The following is a 22,233-nucleotide window of genomic DNA, read 5'->3' on the forward strand; positions in this document are numbered from 1 at the left end:
TGGATGTAAAAAGCATACTAACAATATAAGTGCACCCTAGGAAACATTATAAAACAATAAAACAATGCAGTTCATGACCCCTTTAAGCAGGAGGAGTGAGAAACATCAGCAGAGAAAACTGGCTTGTGAAACTGCATGTTTGTGAACATCTGGAGACTCATAGACCTGCTGTAGAGATACAGTGAATCTGGGCTTGATGGAAAACAACTGTGTTCAGAAAACAATTTGACTGAAAGGTTATCAAGTATTTTTACTTACTTACTCGAAATGTGCACAAAAACAAAATTGTGCATGTTAATTGTCAAGGTATACCAGAATAGCAGCACATACACTGACCCATAATGTCTATTTGACCTGTAGCTTGTACCACAACTAAACTTTGTTGACGGTTATCATCATCATGACCGAACCCACAGCATCTGATCTTAATCATTTTGATGCAACAAACTCTCCAGCTTATTCTATATCTAAAATAATATATTTGTTATGAATATCTAGCCGGCATATAACTAACTTTGTATTAATTCATCCCGTCTCACCTCAGTGTCTTCAGTTGACAGTTTGGATCCTGTAGTAAATCATCGAGCTCCTTCACTCCTGATTGTCCAGGATCATTTCCTGTGAGATCCAGCTCTATCAGGTGTGAAGGGTTTGATCTCAGAGCTGAAGCCAGAGCTTTATAACCTTCTTCTGTTACACTGCAGTTAGAGAGTCTAGAACAGGAATGAAAACATTCAGCTGATTATTCAGTTAAACCTGAACAATGTAAATCCTTAAAGTCAATTTTAGTTTGTTCTTTGAACAAATGTATTAAAAGATAGTTGCGAACACTGACAACTGAATATGGAGGCAAACAAAAGGCACAGAGAACTTTAATTTACCTTTAGTTTAAACTATTAAAGTGATTTTCAGCATTTTGATTCTTGTATGTGAATGTTACTGACCTCAATCTCTCCAGTTTACAGTTTGAATCCTTCAGTACATCACATAAGTGCTTCACTCCTGTGTTTCCTGTTATATTTCCTGTGAGATCCAGCTCTATCAGGTGTGAAGGGTTTGATCTCAGCGCTGAAGCCAGAGCTTCATATCCTTCTTCTGTTACACTGCAGTTAGAGAGTCTAGAACAGGAATGAAAACATTAGGCTGATTAATCAGTTAAACCTGAAAAATATAAAGTGAATTTTATTTTGTTCTTTGTACAAATGTATTGAAAGTTAGTTGCAAAACCTGACAACTGAATATGGTGGCAAACAACAGGAGAATAAATGAAAGATAATTTCTGCCTAACTCGATGAATTACCACACAGAGGTACACATTAATATAAGAATGATGTTTTCTTTTTGTCTCTGATAGACCACCATCATCTTTAATTTAAAAAAACATTCATTATATCTAGCTGTTATCTATACATAAGTTTCTTCTTACAGTAAATGGGAAAGACGTTAAGACCAAAAGAGTACGAGTGGAGGTAAACTCGAATTGCATCAGCTCATCGGCTCCATCTTGTGCACAGAGCCCATTTTGATCTTTAACATTAGATCTTTCCTTTACTTCGAACAAAATGATTGCTTAATGTTGATTCAATATTACTCTTAATGAAAAAACAACAAAATAGTACAATAACAAACTCAGTTATATTAAACATCACATTTTTTAACAATACAAATAGGACTGATGACATGGTATACCTACGTTGTAACAGAAATAAATTATAAAAAGTTGGATTTGGATTTTCCCCTTAATTTAAAACGAATGCTTAGTTTGTGGTTCATTACTATTTTTTAATGAAAAACACAACAACAATAAAATGACAGACAAACAAAAAGACAAACTCACTTATATTAAACAAATAAATGCAACTTTTACTAACACATGTTCTTGCACTTTTACCTCTGGCATCGACCTGTCAGTTATCGCGCCTCACTCTTGTCAGGTGACTCCTATTGCTCAACTTACCTCAATATCTCCAATTTACACTTTATATTCTTCAGTCCACCACAGAGCAGCTTCACTCCTGAATCCTGCAGATTATTCTTGTTCATGTTCAGCTCTTTCAGATCGGTATCTGATCCAAGAACTGCAGCCAGAGCTGAACAGCTTTTGTCTGTTAAGTTACAATCATCTAACCTACAAGGGAAATAAATCACATCACAGAATTAAATGGAACACAAACATTTTTCTATATACAAATATTAAAAATGTTTTCCATTATTTTATTTTTATTTACACAAACAGCATTATATATATATATATATGAGGCTGAACTAAACTAACATTACTCTTGAAAAACTAGTATTTCCTGTACATTAGTATTTTTTATTCAGTGACAAATTTCCTTGATAAAATGAAACATGTTTGAAAAAAAATATTTGTGTTAAGATTTATAGCTTTATAGCTGAGCCTGGTTTCTCTGAAGGATTTATTCTCTATTTCTGTCACCTGATGAAGTTTGGGTTCTTGCCACTGTTGCCTCTGGCTTGATTAGTTGGGGACACTTAATATTCAACAATATTATTGACATGACTGTACTGACAATATTAGATGAGACGGTTCACACTTTTATAGCAAGTTAAAGGACTTTCAGTATAATTCTAAAAATGCCTCCATTCAAATGCACACATCTTTTTGCTATGAAATCTTTAATGATTTAAGTAAAGTTAAGATTACTTAATTCTAAGAACCTAAGAAATTGTATTTGTTATTAATATTTCAAGATTATCATTTACTGGATTAAAGCAATTTCGGTTTTCTTGATTATTCATAGTGGTTTATTCATAGTGGTCATAGCGGCTTGATTATTCATGGCCGATGCAGATATCTTAGAAAGCAGAGTGGCCAATGGGTGATGTATCATTAATCTAAAGACAGTAAAAATGCATCCATAACAATTGCTGAAATGAAATTTATATTTATTTGACTTAATATTTACTAAATTAGAAATAAACTTGATTAAAAATTATTTGCAGAAAAACGATCTTACAATGTGTACATCAAATATGATCCAACAGGCTTTTGATAAAAGTTTATTTGTAAATCTCTCAATCATCTATATATTGCAATACAAACATAATTAAAACTACAGAACTACTCATAAAACTAAACATTTAAAATATCAAATTATTGGGAGATACAGAGTATAGACCTGCGCAGGACAAATTTTTCAGTCCCGCTCCCGCAGGATTCTGTCCCGCTGCCGCAAAAATGATATGTTACCTTCTCCTGCTACCGCCCGCAAAAATGTATAAATATATTTTTTCTTTGTGCCCATGAAATAGTTTCAAGTTACATGTCGCCTAGCCACAACCAACACATCCCAGCATAAACGCTCCCAATAAATGATTTGTTAATAAAGCATCAACATTCACAAACCACTATTAATTTAACATAAAAGTAAACATAGGCTACAGCATGCATGGTTTGGCATTATAACAGCTGACATGATCAGTTCATCACGATCTCACAAAGCTCCGTTATTATCAATGAATCTTTCATAATGTCAACACTTTGTTTGTTATAATCAGAGGATTTGCCAGCATGTAGAATTCAGCACGGAACAAAAACTCTGACGTTTTGAGCAGTGAGTAACTTAAATACATCTGACTGGCCATTGTATTCAACACGTCTGTGATTGGCTACATTGCACAACGCTGCAAAACATGTTATAAATAGAAACTGCCTGTGATTGCACCTGTAAATCATGTTTATTTTGTTTTAGTTGTTCTTGTTGCTTCTGTGCAATAGATGAATAACAATTTATTTGTTTTTAGATGTTTTGTTATTAGATATTTCTATTTTGCGGGAGTACCGCGAATCGTTTTATTCATATTTAGTCTTATTCTCGTTGGGTCCCGCGGGAGTGCAGGTCTCTAATACAGAGTGACAAATGATAATATGTATGTACTTAAATTAAGTAGACTTATGTAAAAATCTAATTGTTTTATATTATAACCTTTCAGAAATTCATCTTACTTTTTGGCAATATAAATAACATCTGTACCAAATTACCTCCCTACCCCCCCCCCCCAGTCTAGCCATCTGAATAAAACGTATACAAAACAACTATCCAAACATGTTCTTTTATATTTTGTCTAAAAGTTTGATAAACTGTCTCCATTTAACAAAAATAGATTTTTCATACCGTTATTTCATATGTCAGGCTTTACAGGGTTAAGTTCATGTTCATGATTGGGAATCACTATAGATTAATGTAGATAAATGCATTTTCAGATGAGAGCAAAACATGACAAAATATATTGAATGACTTACAGAGCTCTTCTGGAGGTTTTGATGACTGCCAATAATCTAATGAGACACTCGTCTGATCTCTTGAATTTCTGAAGCTCAAACACCTCCAGCTCTTCCTTTGATGTCAACAACACAAAGACCAAAGCAGACCACTGGGCAGGTGAAAGGTCACCAGATGAGAGACTTCCTTTGCTAAGGTGGGTCTGGATCTCCTTCAGCAGAGTTTGGTCGTTCAGTTCGTTCAGACAGTAGAACAGATTGATCAATCTCTCTGCAGGCAGATTATCTTCTAATTTCTGCTTGATGTACTGAACTATTTCCTTGTTGCTCTGGTCATTGTCATCTTGCTGTGTCAACAGACCTCGTAAGAGTCGTCGATTGGACTGGAGCAACAGACCAAGGAGGAAGCGAAGGAAAAGGTCCAGGTGTCCACTGTCGCTCTCGAGCGCCTTGTCCACTGCAGTCTTGAGAAAATCAATCATTGTTTCATTTTTGTTTTCCTGTTCTGTAGACCCATAAACAAACACACCTGTCTTGTTGATGTATAGAATCAGATATGAATAAAGGGTTTTAAGCAAATCAATCATGGTTTCATTTTTGTTTTCCTGTCCTGTAGACTCGTGATCAAACACACTTTTCTTGTTGATGTCTAGAAACAGATGTGCATAAAGGGCTGCAATAAACTCTTGAATGCTCAAGTGAACAAAGCAGTACATGGTACCAAGAGTGATCCCTGTTTCCTCCTTAAAGATCTGGGTACACATGCCTGAGTACACTGATGCCTTATAGACGTCAATACCACAGGCTTCCAGGTCTGTGTCATAGAAGATCACGTTGTTTCTTTCCAGCTGATGAAGTGCCAGTTTCCCCAGTGAAAGGATGGCGTCTTTATCCCAGGAAACATCAGCTGTGTATTCTCCATCATACTTTCGGCGGCTCTGCTGGATCTGAAAGCGGAGAAAGTGTGTGTACATTTGTGTCAGAGTCTTGGGAGTGTCTTCAGTATTTGATTCCGGCAGTGTTTTAGAGATCTCATCAGCCTGATTGTTTTTCACATCATTATTTCTTTTCTCCTCCAGAATGTTCTGGAGAACAGTGGCTGAAATCCAGCAGAAGACTGGGATGTGGCACATGATAAAGAGACTCTTTGATTTTTTAACATGATCAATGATTGTGTTGGCCTGATTCTGATCCGTGAATCTTTTTTTGAAGTACTCTTCCTTTTGTGAGTCATTGAATCCTCGTATCTCTGTCAGCCGGTCGATACAGTCAGGAGGAATCTTACTGGCAGCTGCTGGTCTGGTGGTGATCCAGATGAGAGCAGAAGGAAGCAGATTTCCCTTCATGAGGTTTGTTAGCAGAACATCCAGAGAGGCTGGTGACGATACATCACACCACGTCTCATTACAATCAAACTTCAGAGGAAGACGACATTCGTCCAATCCATCAAGGATGAACAGGACTTTGAAATTATTCCTTCTTGTAAGGTTCAGTCCTTTTGTCTCTGGGAAAAACTGAGTTATAAGGTCCATCAAACTTAGTTTTTCTTTCTCCTTTAAGTTCATCTCTCTGAATGGAAGAGGAAATATGAAGCTGATATCTTGATTTTCTTTTCCTTCAGCCCAGTCCAGAACAAACTTTTGCACAGAGACTGATTTTCCGATGCCAGCGACTCCTTTTGTCAGTACAGTTCGGATCTCCTCATCTTGTTCAGGTGCTTCAAACAAATTTCTGCATTCAACCTGTATCTCTTGTGATTCATGCCGCCTGGAAGCAACTTCAATCTGTCTGACCTCATGTTCAGTATTGACCTGTTCACTGCCACCCTGAGTGATATAGAGATCTGTGTAGATGTTATTCAGAAGTGTGGAGTCACCTTGCTTCGCAATTCCTTCAAACACACATTGATACTTCTTCTTTAGGCCACATTTTAGCTGATGAATAAAGAGCAGCTCATCTAAACACAGGAACAGAAAATAGATAGTTTTAGTCTTAATTTTCTCTCCTACATTTATAAGTGTCAATCAGACAGATGATCATGAGTCTCTGACCTTCTAGAGCATCAGCAGCTTCATCTTGCTTCATCTCTCTCAGGTAATGTAGTGTGAGATCAAGAGCTGCTGCTTTGATACTGCATCTATTCTCATTAAAGTCCTTCACAAAGTTTTGTGTGTTCTCATTTTGTAATATTTTCTTAAACTTTTCCAGCTCTTTCGTCAGAAATGTGATTATTTTGCTCTCAAGATCCTGAAAACAAAACAAAGAAAAAGGACAGAATAGCACAATTTAAATCAAATTGTACATCTGCATTTGGTCAACACTACTCATTCAATAATTATATCTGTTTAAAAAAAAATCCAGTTAAAAGACTAACACGCTAACCAGCTGTTATTTTTAATAGAAAAATAAAAAAAAAAGTCTATGCTTAAATGGAAAAATAAGTAATCAGGAGGAATCAAATTAAATTTCTTTGTTCAATAACATATTTGTTTGTTATAAATATTAAACATTTGTGAAAATGTGTTTTCCTACCTGGAAGATCCACTGGAGCTTGTCTGTGAAACTCTGGTGTTTCCTGTGAGTCTGAACGTCTGAGTCTAATGTCTCATATTGAAGCCTGTAATCAAATAAATCAAATAAAATACTGATTTTCCAGGCAAAATATTGCAGAAAGAGAAAAAAAGCATTACCTGTGAATACTCTGATAAATATTTGATCTAAAATGTTTCATGATGGTATTCACTGATACAACTTCTTAACATATTCAGTGTCTGACCAAAAATTAGAAACATGAAATACCTTTTATTAGATGATGGTTTTTCCCCACTGAAGTCTGGTACTCCACCTTTTGACCAGTCACTCTTCAGAGACACAGAGCTGGACACATGTGAGTCTGATCTTACACTAATGACACAAAGAACAGAGAGAGAGAAAAACACTTTACTACAGGAGATACTTTAGTCTCATTTGAAAAGAATTAATGTTGCAAATAGTAATTAAATGCAGTATAGCTGTGCATTTGTCCATTTATGACTACGGTTGGATTGATGGATATATACAGGGGTGCACATAACTGGTGCGCAGGTGCACATGCATGATAAAAATAAACGATGTGCACCAGAAAACGTGGAGGGAAGCACTTTTGAGCACCAACATTTTCACCTTAAAGAGATCCCATACCAAAAGATTCCTGTAAAACTCTGGCATCCTAGATGTGTTGACTTTTTTGGGATCCAACAAGAACAAAGGCTTATCCAAGCATAGTCCTTCAGCAGTCTTTAAAATAATACTGGCCACTGGCTTCCAGCTTAAGTTCTCTGGGCCAGTAAGGAATCGCTGTATAAACTGTAAGCGAAAAGCTGCAGTCCTACTTTGTAGATGTACAAGCCCTTGCCCTCCTTCTTCTTTTGGTAAATACAATACATTATGGGGTACCCAATGCATTTTTTCCCCAAAAAAATCTATTAATATGGATTGGATTTTCCCAAGTAAATATGCAGGTGGGTCTATACAAGCCAGTTGGTGCCATAAAGAAGAGGCCACCAAATTATTAATAATAAGGGTACGTCCTCTCTATGATAAACTCTTTACAATCCATTTCCATTTCATTAAATGACCTTTAAGTTTTTCAATTATTCCCTCCCAATTTTTTTGAACAATCATTTCATCTCCTATAAACACTCCCAAATATTTTAAACCATCTTTTTTCCAAGTTAACCCATTTGGGAGTGTTGGAACCCCTCTTTCCCACTTTCCTATTAACACTGCTTCACTTTTACCCCAGTTAATTCTAGCTGAAGAGATGACTTCAAAATCCCTTAATGTTTTTAATAATGCGTCTACATCATTTTGCTTATTTACTATTATGACAACATCATCAGCATATGCTGATAAAACTAAAGTGCTTTTACTGGCTTGTATAGATACCCCTTCTATAACTCTTCTCAATTTATTTAACAGTGGTTCGATTGCTAGTGTGTAAAGTATCCCAGACAGAGAACATCCCTGTCTTACTCCACGACACACTTTAAAAGGAGCACATAAGCCACCGTTAACTTTCAATACACTCTCAATGTCATTGTATAAAATTTTTATATATCTAATAAAATCATAACTAAAACCAAATGCGTGTTAAGTTTTCCACAGATAGTCATGTTCTACACGATCAAACGCTTTCTCTTGATCTAAGGAAATCAAACCCATATCTATACCCATCATTTTAGAAACATCAAATAAATCTCTTATTAAATGGATATTATCAAAAATTGATCGTCCAGGTATACAATAGGACTGACCAGAGTGGATTACCTCCTCCAAAACCCTTCCTAGTCTAGTAGCTAACACTTTTGAAAGCAACTTATAGTCACAGCACAACAAGGATACAGGTCGCCAGTTTTTTATGTCTCTCACATCACCTTTTTTCGGCAAAAGGGTAAGGACCGCTCTTCTACAGCTCAGCGGCAGAAGTCCTCCAACTAGGCTGTCACTGAGAACTGCCAGCAGATCCTCCCCTATCACAGGCCAAAAGGTTTTATAGAACTCAACTGGGATTCCATCTATCCCAGGAGCCTTACCATTCTCCATGCTTTGGAGAGCTTCATGCAGTTCACCTAGGCTTATAGCCCTCTTGAGTGCTGCATTAGAGTCCTCAGAGACCTTTGGCAGTTCCTCAAAGAAACACTGCTCAACAGACTGATTCTCCTCGTGCTCACAACTATAGAGTTTTTCATAAAAAACATTTGCTCTTTTACGAATTTCAATAGGATCTGATATCAGAGAACCAGTCTCAGAAAATAAAGAATGTATAACACGTTTTTGACCGTTCTTTTTTTCTAGACTAAAGAAGAATTTTGTCCATTTTTGTCCAAATCCATCTGGTCTATATCTTGAAATCATGATCGAACTAGCGCTCCCTGTGCTTTCACTCTTTGCATGTCAGACAACACAGATTTCTTTAAAAAAGGCCTTCAGTTTAAAGTTACTGTACTTATAACTAGACTATGATCAGAAAACCCAACTGGGGTTATGAAGCAGTTCTTGAAAATGCTAAGATGGTGTTTAAAACAATATAATCTGTCTAATCTCGCCAAAGACAACCTGTTATCACAAGCATGTGTCCATGTATACTGTTTTAAATTCCCATTTAGACACCTCCATACATCACATAAATCATTTGTTTCAACCATCTGAGTAAGTCGTTTACGAGAAGGCATATGTGGTTCTACGTGATTCCTGTCTATGTTACTTTCCACACAATTAAAATCTCCACCCAAAATTAAATACTCTTCACTATTACATTTTTCCAAAGTTTCAGCAAGAACATGTAAAAACACCATTCTTTCTGATGGTAAAGTTGGGGCATATACACAAATAAAAACAAAAGTGTGATTCTCAACCTGAGCTCGAATCTTTAGCAGTCTACCTTTCACAACCTCTTCCGTCTCAATGGAACAGGGAGTAAAATTATTAGCAAATAAAATAGCAACCCCTCTGCTAAATGAAGATTTATGACTTAAAAAAGAGAGACCTTTAAATTCTTTTTCCCATTCAACAGCATTGGTTACATCACTATGTGTTTCTTGTACAAGTAAAACATCAATTTTTTTTTGACTCATAATCTCATACATCACTGAGTGTTTTACACGATCTCTAGCGCCATTCACATTTAAAGACGCAATGCGAATGTCACCCATTTGAAAATAAAAAAGTAAACTTAAACCATAAAGAAAAAAGCAGCCAATAAGGGCCAAAAGTTTGAGCCAACTAACTACCATTAACTTTTTAACTGGTTTTGTAGCTTTGTCACAAATTTTTTCAATCTGTATACCTCTTTGTTTGTGAAACATCCTTCACTCATAAACATCCTAGTATTTTCCACAAAGCGTTTAATGTCTGGAAAATAGTCAGCAACCTGTACCCCCCTCAGATTTTTTGTCAGGTTTAAAAACTTCCTAATTTCCTCAGTATCATAATCTTTACATGTCCATTCATTCTGGGAACAACTAGAAGCACCAGAATCGGAGAAATCGCTCTCGCTGCCAACATCATTCACATCAGACTCCTTTTCATTTTCTGTTTTTCTAGCTTGTTTCGATTCAGAAACCTTGTCTTTCTTTTTTCTCTTTAAAGGCGTTTTAAAAACAGCCTGATCCATATCCATCATTAAACTATCACCTAAATTAACACTCTCGGAAGGGGACATTTTGTTCAACCCTACACTAACATGTGAAATATCCATGTTCTGATCAGCCTTGGACTCATTTCTGGCAACAACAGTGACAACTAATTCATTCTCTCCATGCATTTTTTTCTCTGCGGCCTGATTCACCTCTTCTGTCTTTGAAAGAGGCACCGTATCAGTTGTGTTACTAGTGGATGGCCTGGGCTCAACTTGGCTTGGATCAGAAACATTATCTGTTAATCCTTCCTCCCTGACACCATTTTCACTTGAGGCATCTTGTGCGTTTGTGCCATTTTTGTCTGGACAAACACGCACAAGATGTCCCGTTTTACCACAGCCAAAGCACTTCATCACATCAGTACTTACAAAGACAGTGTAATCAAAGTCATCAACCCTTAATTTCAGATTCAGGTTAAGCTCATTCCTATTATCTTTCAGGATGAATGGTGGTACATTTGAAAGCGTAATCTTTTTAGCCGGCTGGACCAAAGGCAATACCGGAGTAAACAGATTGTTAACGACAATCCCTTTCACTACAACGTCATTAACTTTCTCTATACTATTCAAAAAAATCACTATAGCACTATTCATTCTGGCTGCAGACAAGATACTAGAGTATCCAACTACTTCAGCAATTGCAATCGTGCAATTAAAAAACACTAAAAAAAGATAGTGTGGAGAGCAGTCAGGAGGAAAGTGATGACGACAGCTTGTAGGATAAGTGTGCCAAATAAAGTACCAAGCAGCATCTTCAGGTGCTCCCTTGAGAACCAGACCAAAAAAAGTTATGTGCACCCCTGGATATATACATGTTTAGTTACATGATCTATTTTCCATAGTGAATTTATGCCTCCTTGTGTCTGTCTGTGTAATTGTGTTACTGGAATGAGCTCCATAAGGTTCCCAGGAATTGAGTTTTATTGTGAATTATTGATTTGTTCAGTCAAGTTCAATCACATACACCACTGAGGACAAATAATGAAACCGTATAATGTAAACACACAAAATACCTTTTATCAGATGATGGTTTTTCCCCACTGAACTTTGGTGGATTATCTTTTGACCGGTCACTCTTCAGAGACACAGAGCTGGACACATGTGAGTCTGATCTTACTCTAATGACACAAAGAACAGAGAGAAACACTTTAGTAAAGGAGGATAAACTGTGTCTGAAACACATCTGTGTCTTTATCTAATCCTCCACAGAAATACACACACTCACACAATTTACAGTTTTATAGTAAACAATCATTTATTTTACTGGCTCACACTGGATTAATGATTTATTTAATGTACATGAGTGAGATTAAATATGTTAAAAACACTTGACTCTAATTTAAGAGAACATGTTTTTGACAGAAAAGAAATGGAGCAGAAATGTCTGTGTGACACAGTTTTGTTAGCAAACTTCAATTAAATTAAGTGACCAAAAAACCAAAGTCATGTATTTGGATTAATTCAGTGTGGTTGTGTCTAGAAAGTAATTAATAAATTATTAATGATGAAATATCTATAGAGCAGACGGGCTTTATAGACAATGTCAGAGTTAATTTAAGAAGTTCAAAATTGAAACAAATATAAAACGATGTCTAGAGTTTTGTTATTCACAGTAAAACACAAACTCCAGTAGAGTTTAAAATGAAAACAGACGCAGTGTTACCTGTGTTTCTCTGAGAGACTCATCTTAGAGAGAGAGTCCTTTCCTCGCTCAGATAAACTGACACTGAACACAGATCAGCACAATCAATCACTCAACCTGGAAATGACACCATTTCACAGAGATGAAGAATTATTGAAGAACATAATGAAGAATACTGAGTGACCAACAACAGCAAAAACAATGAATAAAATACAGTGAGTTACAAACAAATATATTGACATGTAAAATAACTGAATGATCTTAATCATTTCAGATTAATGAGTTTAACTGATTCATGGATTAAATATGAATTCATTTGGGAACAGAAATTTACATTGTGCTGGAAAACTGAACACAGTTTATTATATTCTCTATTGCAGTTTAATATCATTTTACAATCATATTTACCCAATCTTTATTAATTGTTGAATCCTTTGTAATTTAATCATTACTTCAAGTTCACAATGATGGTTGAATTCATTACTTTCAAATGATCCTAAAATAACTGATTGAGTAAAAGTAACCTGAATTATAATGGTCACAATCTATTAACTAATCATGATTTATAGTATATATGCTCCTTCTACATGTCTACTGTAAATATCTGGTTCAAAAATACTTTCGATTTCACTTCACAAAAACAGGCTAAAACGGAAGAGAAAATAAGAGGAAACCTTCAGAAATATTCGTTTTCAGTAACCCTTTCTCAATAAACCATGTTTTAACATTCGTGGCCTTCAAAAGATTGTAATTTCTGGAAGATTCTTCATCTGTTGGATCTGGTTCGGATTATCAACAGGTGTTATGAATCATAACTGGGACATGCGCGTGCACGCAGATATGTTTACCTGTATTTCCAGCAGATGTTTGACGAAGACAGATTCGTCACATGCGATATTTCACGGATCATAGATTTAAAAAAAAAAAAAAAAAAAAAAACATGTTTCATCAGTTTTATACATTAGTACGCGTAATAAAGCGCTTTGATTTCGCAGTGTTCGTTCCTGCGTATTTAATGCTCTTTATTGAGTATTTGATTCAGTTTCAAGGAAGTTCACCTTATTTTCGGTTCACGCTCAGAAACCTCGCCCGTGTTAACAGGGAACATTAGTTTTAAAGTCATTATTTCAGTGGATGATCAGACTTGTCAGCGAACTGAAGTAAAACTGTAAGTATTTTATATAAAAACATAGAGATACCTTATTTTACTCTTTTATAATCTCATGTCTCCTGCATGTACAAACATCTCTGGCGCCTCGGTATCCTCTTCCCTGGACATAAATCACCGCTGACCTGTTTGTCAGAGCGGAAGTAAGTGTTTTCTGTGAATGTGCGAGACTTCAGATTTATTATTAACGAGAAGAATATCAAAGTGCAGTAAACTGTAAAACTGTTTGCTCTACACACCAGCGTGTTTATAATTGAGAAAATACATTAAAATAATGTAGTAAGAAACACCAGTTTGCAGTATCACAGCAGAACGAGCTGTTCTGTACAGCTAAAAATAACTGGAAGCAAATGACACCTGATTTGGTAATATTTCAGTCCCTTAGACTTTTTAAAGTGGTGGTTCACCAAAATGAATTGTTAAAAGCTTTTCACAATGTCCATTATAATGAATAAAACTAATTATTGCATTTTAATAATTTTAATCATAAAATAATGTCTTATTTCTATCGTACACTAAGCATTTTGTCATGTTCATAAGGCACTTCGCTAAATTTGTACTTAGAAAATTTTTAACAAAATGTGCACAATGCCTATAATTTTTGGTAATATTGAAAGTATTTGTGTTACTTTATTGTGAAAAATAAAAAAATTCAAGATATTTTATAAAAAACAGACTATAAAGTAATGTCCCTCAGTCTGAACTCAACCCCGTCACGGCAACCATTCTCCGCCTATAATGATTTAGACTCCACCCATATGTGACATCATTTACCAGAAATGACATCATTCAGGTCTCTTAAACAGTGGTGCAGAAGATGGTAAGTAGTATCATACTTTTTATTTATATTTTTGAGGCCTATTATAGTCATGGAGGGTGTTATCATGCTTAGCAACTCAACCCCATCACATAAAATTAAGATGGAGAATGATTATTTTTCAAAATTTTATTTTAATCCATAATTATAAACAATGTACTTATTTCATTGCTGCCATATATGGCCTACTCCCCTACACTGCAAGAGGAGCAGTGGCCATTTTGAGCAAAAAATCTCAACCCCGTCACACATCTGTATATTTCCCGTTGTTTCAGGGTTGAAAATTTGTGACAGAGTTCTTCACTTCATTTATACATAATTTTAATTATAATAATGAAAATTGTCATGATTTCAGTAAAGATATACTTAATAAAATCATGACAACTCATTTTATTAAAAAATAGAATATTTGATGTAATGTGTGCACATAACAAGCATCCTATGTCAGAAATGGCAGCAGAAAGACTTTGTTTTGTATGCAGATCTGTTGACTCAGAAAGAAGGGCACAATATGAGAGAGAGACAAAATTAAAAGATATAAAATTGAAGGCAATGTCTCCCTTCAAAGTCTCTCAGTCTTCAACAATTATTTTGGAAAAAAAATAGGGAAGATGATTAAAAATGAAGGCATTTCTTGCTTATTACCACCCAACATGTTAAGGACTAACACAATTCAATTGTGGTTTTAGTTAAACATCTAAGTTAAACATTTTTTTTTACAAAAATAAAGAGACCAGAGACAATTTTTTTATTTTTAACTTTAGTCGCATTAAAAATTTGAAAATTATCATAAATGTTACATTTGTAGTTATTAAATTGTTATGAGGGACACATGAGCAGTAGGTAGATGTATGTTTTATAGCAAGTTTTATAGCATGAATCTGAAATAAAATGAAATAAATAAAAAGTCTTTAATGCCTGAGGTGGGAAAATACGATTTGTTGGAGGTTTGATATGTGCCTAATGATGCGGGTATTTAGAAAATTAATTCTATGTAGTTTAAAAAATACAAAATCCAAGCTGAATTTTTACCGAATCCCAAGAATTACCCACCTATATTTACAGATCTGTCAGTCAGATTCTGTGTGAAAGTTGTATTCTGTCCTCTTGTTTTTGTTCCAGTTGAATGAAGATAAGATGTTTGTGGGTCCTGATGAAACTAAACCTTGAAGAGGGAAGAACGCTTGTTCTTGAGATGTTGTGATTGCAGGGCTTGTTTGTAGTTATGTAGGTGTGTGACTGATTATGCCAATGGAATGTTTTATCCTGGATTTTTTACTGATCTAAAACCAACATTTTATATAGGTTTAGGAATTATAAGAGCACATTGTCTCAAATAATATTTTATTTATATCTAAATGATTCAAATGGCTTAACAGAACTCTATATTTAGAACAATTCATACTGCAGTTTCTTAATAAATTAAATGAACTGAATTGTATATATGCTTATTATAGTAACAGTGTCTGTATTGTACATTATGTTCAGGTGTATCTGCTTGTGAATCTGATTGAACACTTTGTCTTCAGTAAATTCTCTGAGTTCATGACTTTTCATTTGACCCACTACACACTGTCTCTCACCAGACCACTCGTGTCCACAATTTGTATGAGCTATGTATCTCACATATGGCATGTTTACATTTTCAAGGTGACATAATAAAGTGTTTAACAATTAAAAATGAACCATGCTGTAGGATCTTTCTTACTGACTCCTAAGGTTTTTCCAGCTTCCATACTGTCTTTTGTATGAAAGTCCTGTGAAAACCACTCAGTGGCAAACACAACTGTTTTATGACTGAAATAAGCAGAACATTATGATACAGTGATGATGAATTATTACAAATATGGTTAATATTCTAAAAGACATGCAGTAAACATCACTATCCTCATAATCATTTGGCACCTCACATGAAAAGCATTATCATTTACTTTTTTGCAGACTGACAGAAAAAAAAAGACAATAGTCTGTCAGTTTTATAAATAATGGGTGTCTTTAAACATAATATAAATTTGAATGATGCTAGTTAATTTCATTGGAGTGGTGTCAACCTCATTAACATATTCATCACATCATGTGATATCAGTGTTCTTGCCTACTAATAATTATGAACACAGATGAAAAGGTCTATAAATTCAGCATCATTATGGTAACTGGTGTCCTTTAACCCGAGGAGGCACACAATATCTCCTGCTGGACACTGTGGAGTTGAGAAATCTTATATGCCATTATCCTTAGATTTGACTGGCCTGACATGGAGCAGGACATCCACAAGTGGGTAAGTTAATTGTTAAAAATGCCATATTAGATGATGTTGTTGTAGACATTAAATTAAATTACATTAAAATGGTCATGATCCACTTCTTTCAGATAGCTCAGTGTCAGACCAGAAGAAAAATCAATAAAGGAGAAAGTATGTTATATTTGCATAAAAATGCAAATATAACATACTTTTAAGACATTATAGACTTAGTCTTGAATATTTCAAACATTGATTCCGACTTCAGGTCACAGAACCACTGGAATGAATTGGGATGGATCTTGTAAACAAGTTGACTTCAACTGAAAATGTACAAAAAAAAAAAAATGCACAATTCAAAGGTATTTTAAATATGAACAGACACGTTCAGTACTTTTTAAAAGTTTTATGATTTACTTTTTAATTGTAAATGTTCAGAAGCCTGACAAAAATGGTTGGGGAAAACTATTTTGTGCCTCTTACAAGTGCTTTTGACTTTCTTTTTGATGTGAATGGTATACAGAAAACACTTGAACACTTGACACAGATTTGTCCCACCGCCTAGAACACAACTGAATGCTTCTTCAAGTGCCTCCATACTTGAAAAAACACAGGAAATGAAGGGATATTTACGTACATATTTACAGCTGGTCGGGAATTAGCATGACCTGAGGTTATTTTTCCAGACCTTTTTAGGTTAGTGATTTGTGTACTTTCTTTTTGTAATGACACTTAATCTTGAAAGATGTGAATGATTATTGTGAATGTTTTACTTCAATCTGTCATGGAAAAGTGGAAGCCATGGTTGCCATTTGAGTGATGGAAGCTGTCTAACAGAACATCACAAAGAGTCAGGACAAAGCGCGGAAGAGAAAGATGGAAAGAGGACAGGAGAACAACTTTGTGGTTGCAGACAAAGTTTTGTTGAGGAATGTGTGACAGGAGAATAGAAAGGGTGGAAACATTGACCCAGACATGCTTGGTCCATTTACAATTGTCAAAATTGAAGAGAAAAATGTTGATGTGGTTTCAACAAAAGGGGGGAAAATGAAATTCAACAAAGATCATTTAATAAAGTAAGTGGAGCCAGAGCCCCACATTCCAAAACATGGATCCCATCAACCCTCCCATTCCTCCTCCTCCTGCCAGGATAGTGCGCAGAGCATCAGTTCAGGATGGGCTTCCTGTTTGGTTTTTCAATGGCAGCATCTTTATCTTTACTACGGTACTATTAGTGATTTTAAAATGCTGACTCTTAATGTGAAGGGGATGAACCATGTGATTAAATGTAAAAATGTTCTCATTTTCTCAAATTCTCATTTGAAGCAAACGTCATTTCTTTCTCCATAAGAACAACCTCTCCTAACTGATGTGAGCAGTTATGAATTATGTTTTATCAATAAAGACTGTAAAAATACATAGAAGTATATATAGCTTACTTAGCTTGAAATGTTCAGACCTCTCATCCTCATGAAAGATCTATTAAATAGAAAGTGCACTCATCATTGAGCCACAATAATACATTATAAATGTACAACAGATACTTCTCTGTTTTAAGAAAATTTGCATATAGTACTTGCCTTGTCACATCCTTACATTTGCAAATCACTGCTTGTTTAGCACCAGAAGGGTCAATATATATTGATTTGGACAACATATTTACAAAATAAATCAAAGTAAGGGTTACTGGATTGTTAACACAGAGAACAAATCACAAAAAGGGTAACCACACCAAAACTGAGAATGCATGCTTAACCCTACCTCACTTCCTAATTGTTTCCCAGTGCCAGATCCACCAGGTTATTGGTGAATAATTTGAAGGAGCCCATTTTGCTCCACAGCTCTTGCCGTTTCTTGCCCTCCCATATCAATATCATTGATCACTAAAAGAGGCACAAATGATCACAAAGTAAAATACTGAGCTATGGCACTGTCAAATATAATCAAACCACTTAATATTTACCATGATCTTCTGAATATGTTGATTGTTGAAGGTGTCTGGGGAACAGGAGTGATGGATTGATGGGCCTGGGTTCATTTGTGTTCATGCCTTTGTGCTGTGAATTGAGTGGGTAGAAAACAACACAAAAGCACCCCAACAAAACCCTGAAAAACAAAAACAAAATACACATCATATAACAACTATCTCTCAAAGGTGCATCAGCAACTGATAAAAATAACCAAAAACACGAACCAAAACAAATGTCAAACCTTACTACCTTATATGAATCCTAGTTTACCTTCGAAGGGCAGCGGCATCACTTTTACCAGCTGGAACGTGCGTGGCTTGGGTCATGTGATCAAGCGAGCTAAAGTATTTTCCCATTTGAAATCTCTGTCCACTGATGTTATGTACTTGCAGGAGACCCACATTAGGCCCACGAGAGAGAAGATGCTTAAATGCAGCTGGGTTGGCCATATCTTCAGTCCACATTCTCCAGCAAGGCTAGAGGAGTTGACATGTTAATCTGTAAGACAGTTCCTTTTGGACATGTTTCCACTCTAAGTGATCCAAACGGTTGATATATTTTGGTAACTGGTTACATTTATTCATTTCATGTTACACTTCTTAATGTGTATGGACCAAATTTTAATGACCCTACTTTCTTTACTAAAATCATTAATTTATTGTCTGATTTCACTGATTCACATGTTATCGTAGGTGGTGATTTTAACTGTGTGCTTGATAATGTTTTGGACAGGTCAGCCCAAATAAGCCAGTTGCCCTCTGCCTCCACAGTTCTAAATAGCCTGATGTCCTCCATGAATCTGGTTGATATATGGAGACTGATACATCCCACAGGTATTCTTTTTTCTCACAAAGGCACAGATCTTTTTCTAGAATTGATTATTTTTTGCTTGACTCCAACATCTTAATTTCTGATCATTCTCCGACTTCAATGGTTCTTGATCTTGGCCATAAGACCAAACCATCATCCTTCTCTACTTTCTGATGGATCATTTTGTCATGCTTGTGGATCCTAAAGCTATAAATGATCGCTTTAGAGAATATTATGAACAATTATATACATCAAGAGCAAGTGGGGACATCTCTAATTGGCTAGGACCTTTGAATCTTCCTAAATTGAGTGACGTTGCCTGTGAGGCCTTAAACTCTGACATTACTATTCCAGAGATCATTGATGCTATAAAATCCTTTCCTAATGGCAAGGCGGCAGGGCCAGACGGTTTTGGTATTGAATTATATAAAAAAAATAATCTGAAAAGTTGGTTCCCCTTTTACTGAGGATGTTCACTCATTCTCTTGAAACTCAAAAATTCCCTGACACATTATATGATGTTAATATCTCATTAATACTGAAAGAGGGTAGGGACGAGACTCGCATTACTTAACTCTGACAATAAAATTTTTACAAAATTATTAGCCAGTAGGTTAAATAAATACATTTCATCTATTATACATACGGATCAAACTGGTTTTGATCAGCTGGAATGGCCCTATATGGTGAAGGTTATGGAAGAATGTGGGTTTGGTAGTCGTTTTGTGTCATGGATTACAACACTATATGCTCACCAAACCTCTGTCAGACTCACAAATCAAGAAAAATCAAAGTCATTTTTATTACATTGTAGGACATGTCAAAGATGTCCCCTTAGCCCTTTGCTTTTTGCAGTTGCAATCGAACCCCTCGCGATCAGTATTAGAAACCATCCATCTATCGAGCCTGTAAGACTGGGAAATGTTGATCATTACATTTCATTGTATGCAGATGATATAGTTCTCTTTCTGTCGAATCCTGAGCGGTCAATTCCTTTACTGTTAGATCTTATATAATCTTTTGGTACAGTGTCTGGATATACAATTAATTGGCAGAAGAGTGAATTCATGTCTTTAAGTGCTGAACTTGATGATGAATTCCTACACAATCTCCCTTTCAAAATCACAGACAGACTTAAGTATCTTGGAGTTGTTCTGCCCAAAAACCCTAAATTAATTTTCTAAAGAAACTGGAGGATCTAACAATAGACATTGGTAAATGGAGGACTCTTCCTCTTTCAATGATAGGCATATAAATGCTGTCAAAATGCCTAGATTCTTATCTCTCTTTCAAAACGTACTTATTTTTTTGACCAAAGCTTTCTTCAAATCATTAGATTCGGTAATCCTTCCTTTTATCTGGGGCTTTAAAGCTCACAGAATATCAAACATACATTTACAAAAAACAAAAGAGAAAGATGGGCTAGGGCTGCCTTGCTTTTTGCATTATTACTGGGCAGCGAATGTGAGGGCCCTTGTTTATTGGCAGGAGGATTACAATACAGAAATATCAATTGACACTCACCCCTGGGTTACTATCAAAAAAAAAAAAAAAAAAAGGGCATTAAAAACAGTTCACTCCCAGCACTTCTCTTTTCTGCTTCTGTATTGCCTGCATCTGTTAAGGTGGATAATTTTATTGTTTCAAACTGTTTGAAAATATGGCACCAAATGAAGAAGGGATGCAGATTACCTGATACTGCTATTTTTGCCCCAGTATATCGTAATCACGCGATTCCCCCTTCTCTCGCTGATGCAACATTCAACATGTGGAGGCTATGTGTAGGTATAGTTACCTTGGAAGATTTATACATTAACACACATTTTGCTTTTTTCTCTCAATTAAAGGAGAAGTTTTCTCTTCCCACAACACACTTTTTCAGATACTTACAGATCAGAAATTATGTACGTCATGCAGTGCCTAGTTTTGAGTCTCTGCCGGAGGAAAGGACTTATAGACTATTGTTGGGCTCACCTGATTCCAAACATTTGATTTCAGATTTTGTAATTGTGTTTCCTGAAGAAGTTAAAATGCCTGTAAAATGCCTGGAAGGAGGAATTGGGTATAGGTGATGCATAGATTGCACTATTCAAAATCTAGATTGCACAGAATTTTCCCAACCGTTTCTCCTACATGTGCTCAGTGTAAATCTGTAGAGGGCTCTCTTACCCATCTCTTTTGGACATGCCCTAAACTTTATCATTTTTGGTGTGACATATTTAAGTGGTTTTCTGACATGTATGGTTTTGTGTTTAAGCCTGATCCAGAGATTGCATTATTTGGATCTTCTGTTTCTTTGTCAGACCATAATGTCTCTGTACAAAGCACCATTATTTATGGAATGATTATTGCTAAGAGCATCATTCTAAGACTTTGGAAATCAGATACTGTTCCTCAGTTCAAGACCTGGTTGACTTATCTCACTGGAATACTGCACATGGAGAGAGTCCGGTATGGAATTATGGGCAACCTTGATAAATTCTACAGTATATGGAAACCATTTCTGGATCATCTTAACCAGTTAAATGCTGACTCTGATCAGTAATGTAGGGCATAATATGCGGTCTGCTCTGCTTAATTGTTTGTGCTTTACCACTGAAACTGCATATACGCCCTGGTAAATAAAAGAATCAAATGGTCAAATAATCATTGGTTTCCTTTTACTTAAATGTTCACTAAATTTGAGAAATTGAATATTAAAACAATGTATTATTCACAGTATATAACTTTACAGGACTCGCTTTGTGTATATTTCACACTTTTACACCACTTTACATGACTTTTCTGTCAGTTAGTAAACTTCACTGGGCCCAGACTCTTGTAAATGTTGGAAACTCAAAATAGTCCCAAAATAAATAAATAAAATACGGTGCAGGCCTGAACGACGCTCGTGTGCGTTGGGGCATAAAAAAACAATATTGCCGCTTCACTCTGGATAGAGCCAACAATGATGGGAAACAACGCTATTACTCACGATTGTCGCTCGTATCTCAGTCCAGCGAACAATGGATCCACGTGGAGAGTCAAGGACGGAGGAAAAAAAGGGGCTGCTTCAGGTACAGACATAACATCACCGTGCGGTTCCGATCTGGGAATCCCGCGATGCCAGCGGAGCTTTCAGAAATTCCTGGCTACCTGAAGCGCTGCCTGGATATGGGAATCC

At 35.7% G+C, this 22,233-nt stretch overlaps 1 protein-coding gene across 1 annotated transcript in view; it reads right to left on the reverse strand.

The window, feature by feature from the left end:
* The window catches only part of LOC127504736 (NACHT, LRR and PYD domains-containing protein 12-like), a 595,457-nt gene that overhangs the window by 527,637 nt on the left and 45,587 nt on the right, over nucleotides 1-22,233 (reverse strand). The window contains exons 17-18 of the mRNA XM_051879684.1: nucleotides 945-1,118; nucleotides 540-713 (exon numbers count right to left, since the gene is read on the reverse strand). Of these exons, the coding sequence (XP_051735644.1) occupies nucleotides 540-713; nucleotides 945-1,118 (348 nt within the window). The remainder of the gene's footprint in view (nucleotides 1-539; nucleotides 714-944; nucleotides 1,119-22,233) is intronic.

The sequence above is a fragment of the Ctenopharyngodon idella genome, chromosome 2 (assembly GCF_019924925.1).
Source record: "Ctenopharyngodon idella isolate HZGC_01 chromosome 2, HZGC01, whole genome shotgun sequence".
Classification (NCBI taxonomy): Eukaryota; Metazoa; Chordata; class Actinopteri; order Cypriniformes; family Xenocyprididae; genus Ctenopharyngodon; species Ctenopharyngodon idella.